This window comes from Stylophora pistillata, chromosome 5 (genome assembly GCF_964205215.1).
Source record: "Stylophora pistillata chromosome 5, jaStyPist1.2, whole genome shotgun sequence".
NCBI lineage: Eukaryota > Metazoa > Cnidaria > Anthozoa > Scleractinia > Pocilloporidae > Stylophora > Stylophora pistillata.
This window is the reverse complement of record NC_142523.1, coordinates 8,198,058-8,207,923: the sequence shown is the minus strand read 5'-3', so window position 1 is coordinate 8,207,923 and position 9,866 is coordinate 8,198,058. Positions and strand designations below refer to the sequence as shown.

The window sequence follows — 9,866 nt, the reverse complement described above, 5'->3', positions numbered from 1 at the left end:
CAGCTGCAAATTTGTTTACTGTGTTCTTCACCAAATCTTTTGTTTTTCTTTTTAATAGTGTTTGTCAATGACTATCAGAGTTCGCCATTTAACAATAACGCGATTCCAAAACAAAAACAAACGACTGCAAAGGATCTCGGATGAAAATGGGCCTTTAATACTTCTGCTGCATTGTTCAGGCAAGAGTTACCGCATTTCCGGAGGCACTACAAAAGTGCGGGCGCACTTTCTCACGCTTCCATGAGGTCGGTCATAGAGAAGAACGATGATGGTAAGTTTTGGACTTTCATTTTCAGTTAGTTACCTTTCTTGGTTCTCGATCTTTTCAGTCACAATTTGCTTAGTGTAGTTACAGGTTTCAGTAATTGAGTAGCTTTTGCTACCGGCGCGCTAGGTTTCAGTTCTAACAACTTGCTTTTACGATTTTCCGCAGAAGTCATTTTCCTTGGGGAGAGAAGGCTTTCTGGTAAGTGAAAGTTGAATACTTAATTTGATGGTACATAATATTTTCTATAAAAAATGTAGCTCACCTCTAACGCTTATTAATAGTGGTCACTATGGAAGAGCCTTTAAAATCGCTTTGAATGTTGAGATGGCGATAAAAAAGTATTTTTAATGTGGATACTAAGCTTATCTGCCGATTGCATGTGGCTGTCAAATTCAATTCACGGATGTAGCTAAGGTTTTATGCTAAGATGTAGATTCAATGCTTCCCTTGTGTAGATGCAGATGACAAGGACAGTAGACTCACTTCTGGGGTAAGATTTTCCATTTAATGTTGTTGATATGCGTATCTTATTATATGGCTGTGTCTCACAAGGACTGGGAACTACCGAATTCACGAATTTGATTGGCTGAAATCAATATTGAAAGCGGTCTAGATTTTCCCACTCTAGACCGACATCTAGACTGGTCTGGAAAAAAAAAAAAGGTACAAAGAATATAAAAAACTGGCGTATAAGACACAGCCATGTAATAGACATCTTATTAACCGAGCTTGGTCGGTCTGTAAGGGAGATTCTTGACCTCGGTCTGTACTGGCGACCTAGAGGCGAACCTACACCAGCCTCCAAGCCCTTGATACCGAAGCCCGCAATTACTCCGCATCTCCAGGATAGTGGTGTGAACACAACTCTTCAGCAGCTAGTCAGCTTACAAGCAAAGCAAACAGAGTTAAGTTCGTTACTTATCAATCAGTAACAAATAAACCACCCTCCGGTAAAGGAGCCGCCAGTTTTCTCTGAAGACAACTTTCAATATCCAGCCTTCATGACTGCCTTCGATGCTATAATCTCCAAGAGTGTGCCTTTGAACAGAGATCGACTCTTTTTCTTGAATAAGTACACTAAAGGCGAGGTGAACGACGTTGTAAAGGGTTACCTAGCCATCAACTCCGAAAGCGCTTACGAAAAGGCTCGAAATATGCTTGATCACCGTTTTGGGAACCCCATCCATGTAGCCGAGGCCTACAAGTTTAGCCTTAGAAGCTGGCCTAAGATCAACGACGGAGACAGTGGAGGTATCCCAGAGTTTTGCTGATTTCCTCGTACGTTGTGAAGAGGCAATGAAGACCATGCAGTCTATGGAGGACCTCAACTCGACAGAAACCCTCCGCCTCGTAAGCAAAAAACTGCCCTCTTACTCTGCAGTAAAATGGTGGCGGCACGCCCATGAAGTACAGACGAAGCTTATGAAAATTGTCACCTTTAGCGACTTCACGAAGTTTGTCATGGAAAAAGCAGAGCTAGCGAATGACCCTATTTTCTCGCCAGATGCCTTAAAGGCAGAAAGGAAAGAAATGAATTCCCAGACGAGGTTGGGGTGGAGAGGCAAACCAGGCAAAAGGAGCGAAAGCAGAGCGAGTGCAGATTCTTTTGCGACAACGAACACTAGATTACAAGACAGCTCTGTTTCACCGTCAAAACCTTCAGCGGATCAAGCCAACCAAGCTTGCCCCCTTTGCAAGGGTCAGCATGGCCCTCGTCAAATGCAGCAAGTTTCTGAAGAGTTCGGGTTCGGTAGACGAGCGCAGTGAAATCATTCGTAGCAAGAGCCTCTGCTTGGGATGTTTTAAATCTGGTCACGTGTCCTCGCGATGTCGGAACCGATCTACTTGTAAAGAATGTGGAAGACGTGACCATACACTACTACATGGCGTGAAGCCAAGGTCTACACCTAGCAGGCAGCCCAACCGCATGGCACATGAAAACCAGCAATCCTCAAACAGGAAAGAAACGCCCAGTGAGAAACCACCAGTCAAGGAATCTGCCAGTTCTAATCTTATCAGTGTAGCGCACAGCTCAGCTGGAGAATCCGCCAGTGTAATTACCCATTGCAGAATCGTCCAAGTCATTCTCTTCCACAAGAATGATCCATTAAAGACTATTAAGGTTTATGCGCTCTTAGACGATGCAAGCGACACAACCTTTGTTACCACCCAATTCCGTATTGAAGGCGTTGAAACCAGTTTGGATTTGAGCACAATGCTTGGTCGAGAAAGGTTAACGGTACAGAGAGTGGATGGTTTAGTAGTACAACATCTCGACAAACGCATCCAAATTGAGTTACCGAAGGCATACGCAAGACAATGCATTCCGTCCAGACGAGACCAGATACCGAGACCAGAAACCGTAAACAACTGGCCACACCTTAAGAGAATCCAAGATGAAATTCCGCCGTACGAGGAGAATATGGAAATTGGCCTGTTAATCGGTTGTAACTGTCCTAGGGCGATTAAACCAACAGCTATAATTCGCGGTCAAGGTGATGATCCCCATGCAGTTCTCACCGTGTTAAGATGGAGTATCGTGGGACCAGTTGTGACGTTAGAGACTCCCTCGGAAGACTACGCCCTAGAATCTTTGTGTCATCGCATATTTTCAAGAGAAGTTGTTTCTGGCACTGACGACAGCCAGTTAAGTTTCATTTTCAACTGAAAAATAAGAGGTGATAAATCCATCTACGATCAATGAGATGTTTGAACTCGATTTTGTGGAACCCAAGTCGAATAATTCGAGACGCAGACCATCCAAAGAAGACAGAAAGTTTCTTGAGATAGCCGAACAAGGGATTCACCGGTGTGATGACGGCCACTATGAACTTCCGCTACCTCTGAAACACGAAAAAATCGAGCTCCCTAACAACAGATCCACTGCGCTTCGCCGACTAAGTCAGCTTTAAAGACGACTCGAGGCTAAAAACAGTCAGAAGTACAAAGCGGACTATGTCCAATTTATGAGGAAAATAACAGCCGATGGATACGCCGAAAGAGTGCCGGAGATGTCTGAATCGAACCATACATCTGACGATCAAGTTGCTAAGAAACGCAACGTTTGGTACATTCTGCACCACGGCGTCTACCACCCCAAAAAACCGAACAAAATACGTGTGGTTTTCGATTGTGCTGCTGTGCATGAAGGCGAGTTGCTAAACAAGCACCTGCCTCAAGGCCCTGACTTGACGAATAATTTGACTGGGGTTCTGTGCAGGTTTCAACAGGAGCACATTGCGTTTAAGTGCGACACGGAAGCCGTGTTCCACTAGGTGAAAGTGAACGAAGACCACAGGGATTTACCACGCTTGTTCTAGTGGGAAGATGGCGACCTCTCGAAAGAACCTGAAGAATACAGGATGACTGTGCACCTGTTCGGAGCCACTTCGTCTCCAGGCTGCGCGAACTTTGCACTGAAGTCTACGGCAAACGATTTTGAAGAAGAGTTTGGAGCAACGGCCGCAGGTTTCGTTCGTAATGACTTCTATGTCGACGACGGCCTTAAGTCCGTTCCATCGGTTGATGACGCAGTGCAGTTGGTAACAAGTGCGAAGCAGATGTACAAAAGAAGAGGTTTCTGTCTGCAAAAGTTTGTGTCTAACAACAAAAAAGTCATCAGAAAAATCCCAGAGTCAAACAGAGCAGACGGCCGAGAAGGAGTTAGATTTAGATCTTGATTCGCTTCCATTAAAGCGTGCTCTCGGCTTTCAGTTCACCATCGTGCTACAGGACAAGCCTGGGGGTAGCAACGCTGAAGCCCGTAATCATACCTAGACTCGAGCTTACCACCGCCGTATGCACAGGGAGGATCAGCGAACAGCTACGTCGAGGACTAGAGTATCATATCGATCAGAAGTACTTCTGGACGGACAGCAAGGTAGTACTTGGATACATAAGGAACGAGAGCAGACGATTCCACGTGTTTGTTTCCAACAGAGTCCAAGATATTCAAGACAACACCTCTGTCGATCAGTGAAGGTACATTGAGTCAAAACAGAATCCAGCAGACGAAGCATCGCGAGGCATGAAAGCACAAGAGATACTAGATTCCCGAGGGATCACTGGACCACCATTTCTTTGGGAGAAAGAAATCCAGTGGCCTACCAGCAACGAGGATCACAATCTTCAGGATAGCGATCCAGAAGTAAAGTCTGTCGCCATGGCAACCACCCAGGCAGCCACAGAGAAGTTACTAGGGAAGTTAACCCTTGCAGAGAGAGTATAATATTTTTCTGACTGGTATCGAGCGAAACGCGCAGTTTCCCTTAGTCGACGCTACGTCGGATTCCTGAAAGGACGCGTACACAAGAAACTTGGCAACAACGAAGAAATTCAAGAGGTTAAGGTCGAAGACTTGGAAAGCGCAGAGCGCGCAATAATTTGTGCAGTAAAGTTAAAGGCCTTTAAAGAAGAAACTTTGAGCAACTTTGAGGAACATGAAGCAAGAAAACACTGACAAAGAAAGTAGAGTCTTCACACGGCAGAGAAAAACTAGCATGAAAACATGTAGCTCGCTTTACAAGCTTGATCCATTTCTAGATGTTAACGGAGTTTTGCGAGTTGGTGGACGTCTCAGGCGGGCAACCCTAGTTGAAGACATCAAGTTCCCTATCATACTTCCGCGGGACAGTCATGTTACCCACCTGGTCGCTAAACATTATCATCAACGCTTACGTCACCAAGGCAAGGGAGTGACACTAAATGAAATACGCTCGAATGGTTTTTGGATACTCGGAGGTTCATCGATAGTTACCAACTTGATTTCGTCTTGCGTCAAATACCAGAAACTCTGCGGTTCAGTTCAAGAGCAAACAATGTCAGATCTACCAGAAGACCGCCTTGAATCCACACCATCTTTCACTTATTGCGCCGTCGATTACTTTGGGCCCTTCATTGTTAAAAATGGCCGTAAAGAGCTGAAATGCTATGGTGTCCTCTTTACCTGCTTGGCGTCGAGAGCTATACACCTCGAGATCGCTAACGCGCTTGAGACTGACTCCTTCATCAATGCCTTGAGGAGATTCATTAGTCACCGTGGTCCCATCCGCCAGCTAAGGAGTGACCAGGGTACAAACTTCGTTGGAGCTCGTAAAGAACTTACCCAAGCGCTAGCTGAGATAGACCAAGAGAAGTTAAGAACGACTCTACTAGAAGAACTGTATGATTGGTTTTCCTTCAAGATTAACGTCTCGGCAGTGAGCCACATGAGAGGAGCTTAGGAGCGCCAAATTAGATCTGTGCGTAACGTTCTCTCGTCACTATTGCAGGATAACGGCGAACAGCTGGACGATGAGTCTCTTAGAACCTTGATGTGTGAAGCCGAAGCAACAGTCAATAGTCGCCCCTTGACAGTGAAACAACTTGCTGATCCAGACTCGCCAAGTACTTTAACCCCTAACCATCTCCTGACGATGAGGTCAAAGGTTGTTTTTGCTCCGCCAGGTGCGTTTCAGCCATCAGATGTTTATTGTATGAAGCGCTGGAGGCGAGTCCAACACCTGGCGAATGAGTTCTGGACTCGCTGGAGAAAGGAATTTCTTCTCAGTCCTCATTATCGGCAGAAGTGGACGCGCAATCGGAGAAATTTACAAGTTGATGACGTCGTCATGATCAAAGACGAGAATCTCCCTTGGAGCGCTTGGCAATTGGCTCGTGTTTCAGCTGTCTACCCTAGCCCTAATGGCCAAGTCCCTAAAGTTCGAATAACTCTTGCGGATAGCTGTTTGGATAAACGAGGCAAGAGGATTGGCTCAGTGTGGTATCTCGAGAGAACAATCCAGGAGCTAGTGTTGTTAATACCAGCGCCAAAAAAGGACGAAAACCGGGGCAATTCCCGGCCGAGAAGCCTTGACAAGAAATGAACTGAAATTTGTGAGGAAACTTGATTCAGTCAACTCTTGAACTTTGATAGATTAATAATTAGATAGGTGAAATATGAATATTTCAGTGGAGCCATGTTAAGGACATTAGCCAGAAGGCTCATTTTTTGATTGATTATTGGTTAGTTCAATAATTTCAGAATGATCTTAGGTAGCCACATAGTTACAATGCTTATCTATTTTTCTGTATTTCTATTGGTTCTGTAATCAGACCTTTCACCGTCACCAAGCGCATATAAAAGGCAAGTTTAGCGTCCCTTTAATCAGTTCTTCGTAAGTTTTGAATAGTCTTGGTAAACTTTCGCCCTTTCGTTTTCTCAACCTCTGACACAAGCGGGACCGATATTTTAGGATCGATCGTGCGATAGATTGATTGAATTTTAGAATAATCGTTATTTTCGTCGTTGATTGTGGTTCGCGGTCGATTGCCTATCAAGAATAGATTTGTGCAAACAGTCAACTTTGGTTTGTCATTTCGATCAGTGAAATAGTCCCTAACACCTCATTAAACGCGTTTTGGAGCGACACGCCCTTGAACTTGAGAATTTAGAATTTTGGTCGTCGCAAACGCTACATATTCTCTTAATACCCTAATTTGTTATTACCTTACACTCATTTCTTGGACCGTCTCTTTGTACCTAAATGGGGCAGTGGCCAACACGAACTGCGACGGCTACTTTGGTCAATGTACACACATATACAAACCTGCATGATATCTACTTCTCATTATCTTCTTCACCTAGTTATCTAAATCATCTTGTACTGTATTAATTTGAATAGTGCGAAATAAACTTGGAAACTTGAAAGGGCGGGAAAAACCCCGCCAATCACGAATAATAATGTTACAATGAAGAAGTTACAATGTTCAAATTATAGGCAAAGCTGAAAGAAGTAATAATAATAAAATCAAAAAATAATAAAATAAAAAAATTACAAAGAAATAATAACATTAAAAAAAATCCCGTTACGTGGTTCCTCGTTACGCCGTTACGCCGTTACTCTTTATGCCGTTACGCGTTTTACTAACAACCCTCGTTCAAAACCTTGCAGAATCTATAATATTCTAGACGGCATGGAAGATGAAGCAATCTACTCGGATGAAACAGCAGAACTAGCGGATGAGGAGAAGGTGGACGACAAATTTCACGCCGACACTGAGGACGAACAGTAAGACGTATTTACAACGCGCCGAAAACAACAAACCGCTCCTTTGGAAGCAACCACATAAATAAAGTCAATGACCAACTTCAACTTGTTTTGTTATACATACATACATACATACATACAAACATACATACATACATACATACATACATACATACATACATACATACATACATCAATACATACCTACATACATACATACATTTTATTGAACACATCCCAGTCTGGGGCTTTTCAGTGAACAATTACATAGTTTACATACTTGATACTATACATACAAAACTAACCAATAACACGTTCAATACAATATAAGTTACTAATAAAAATCATTCAGGAGATGCCTTTTCAAAGCTCTCTTAAAAGAAGCTGGTTTTTCACATAGTTCCAATCTTGAGTCAAGTTTATTCCAGATGGCTACACTTCTATAATAAAAGGTCCTCTGACCTGTTGTAGTTTTAAAAAGGTGAATGTTGAGTTGTTGAAAGTTCCTCGTTATACGCCCAGATACGCTGCCTCTTGTTACAAGCTCGGATGTCAAATATTCAGGCGCTTGGCCCGTTTTACATTTGAATGATAAGGTAGCGTCACGATTGTACAGGATTGACTTTACCGGTAGCCAGCGTAGATTCCTTAATGTGGAAGAAATATGATCGTACTTCTTTACATTGCAAAAATGTGGGTAGCAAAATTTTGAACATATTGTAGCTTATGAACATTGCAAGCTGATGTGGAAGACCATACTGACGAACATGTTTACTTCTGCATGCAATATCTCGGCTTATAGACGAATATATCTATATGTTTCCTTTGAATTTGCTGTTTCGAAAAAATAAAAATTATTTCGAAAAACACTCGGCTATAAGCCGAGAACCCTTTTCTAGCTCAAGTTTTCGAAATTTTGGTAAAAAAATTTTGTAAAAAAATCGCTCGGCTTATAGATGAATAAATACGGCATGTCATTCCATAGTGGTACACTCCCTCCGGCAAAAAATCCTGGATCAGCAACTGTTCCAATGTTCCCATCTTCATCAAGATTTGCATTGTATGAAAAATGGTAGTGATGCATATAAACCGCCCATGGCAACCCCTTCTTTCAGCTTTGCCTATAATTTGAAAATTTTGATTTGTTTCTAAGGTGTAGAGGTTGGACTATATTCTTTTCTTAGCATCCAGTTGAAAAGTAGTAGTTTTTTTCATTAGGTGAATTGCCAGATATTACACTTGATCCACCAAGGCCAATTATTGTGCAGCGGGGTGAGACAGGACAAATAATTTGTAAGGCTCTGGGTTGGTCAGTTAGCAAACTGACTTGGAAAAAGCTGAGTAACTCTGGTGATCAACCTGTTCTAGACAGCAAAGTTGTAAATGTCATAGATAAGACGATAAACATGGTGAAGGCAACACTAAAGATCACAAATGCTCAAATTCAAGATAGTGGTGCGTACAAATGTGTGCTGACGGCTTACAACAGACAAGATTATAAGCTCACAGATATACTTGTTGTGGGTAAGTTCTTAGCTATTGAACTTATTAGTTATTATTGAATGTCAATTAAACAAATTTAACTACCATGAACCAAGGAGGCTTTTCACATTAGTGTTCAAGCTCACATAGAATGTTGTAACTTGGTTAAAGGTGAGACTTTGACTTCTCAAGCAGTTTTATAGCAGCCACAAATCTGAGCACTATTGAGTAGTTTTCCGCTAGTGCTCTCCCACCCCCTTTCGTAGTGTTGAAGGGTGCCTGGAATGAGGACTCATAGGTGGGTTGCAAGGATTTACCAACCATGGGGGTGGCTTTCTATTTAGGGGCTGGTTGGATACAGTGGAAACCCTAGAATACTCCTGACAGTTTTTATCGCCCTAAACAGTGCACTAAGTGATAAGTGGTCAAGCCCTGCTAGGAAAAAAAGTTTGCTGAAATCATGGGGCGTTTTCACTGGCCACCGCTTTTGACACTTTATTAGGTATCCAATTAATGCAACAGCGCTTATTGTTATAGTGCATACAGAAGTACTGCCATTTGAGCAAGAAAGGATAATATTACCCCGGGCACCCACATCCCCTTAAGGATTTAGTCTGCAGAGCAGGCGTAATTTGTTTTGCGTGTTTGAGGCAAATGGAGGCAATTGCACGGGATTAGTGGTGGTTAATGAGTTGAGATACACGTTGCATTTGTTTACTTTAATTTATTTAATAAACAAAAAGGTTGGTTCTTACTTTTTTGTATATGTAGTGGACGGTGGATGGGGAAAATGGGGCTCTTGGAGTATCTGTACTAAGACAGTTGGTGGCATACAAACAAGGACCAGAGAATGTTCTAATCCAGAACCATATTATGGAAAACCGTGTGATGGGACCAGAGCACTTGTTAAGGAATGTAGCAGTATAGCCAGTTGCCAGGAAGGTAATAATTAAAATCCACAATCAGCACCATAATTGATTGACACATTGTGTTTCAACAGTCCTACCACACTCTTAATCATTGACAAGAGCCTCCCTTCACTACTAATTGTTGCCTGTATATAGCTAAAAGTTGGAATCACGATACAA

At 42.7% G+C, this 9,866-nt stretch overlaps 2 protein-coding genes across 3 annotated transcripts in view; both read left to right on the top strand.

Annotated features, from left to right (window-relative positions):
- The window catches only part of LOC148730071 (uncharacterized), an 11,162-nt gene extending 3,649 nt beyond the window's left edge, over positions 1-7,513 (top strand). The window contains exons 2-5 of one of the 2 annotated variants that reach the window (XM_088760665.1): positions 59-271; positions 434-466; positions 724-758; positions 7,201-7,513. In XM_088760665.1, the coding sequence (XP_088616791.1) occupies positions 266-271; positions 434-466; positions 724-758; positions 7,201-7,321 (195 nt within the window). In that variant the 5' untranslated portion in view covers positions 59-265 and the 3' untranslated portion in view covers positions 7,322-7,513. The other variant, XM_088760664.1, reaches the window with a different exon arrangement.
- Positions 1-9,866, top strand: part of LOC111339843 (fibroblast growth factor receptor 4) — a 31,515-nt gene that overhangs the window by 5,024 nt on the left and 16,625 nt on the right. The window contains exons 2-3 of the mRNA XM_088760672.1: positions 8,515-8,820; positions 9,550-9,720. Coding sequence (XP_088616798.1) covers positions 8,515-8,820; positions 9,550-9,720 — 477 coding nt within the window. The remainder of the gene's footprint in view (positions 1-8,514; positions 8,821-9,549; positions 9,721-9,866) is intronic.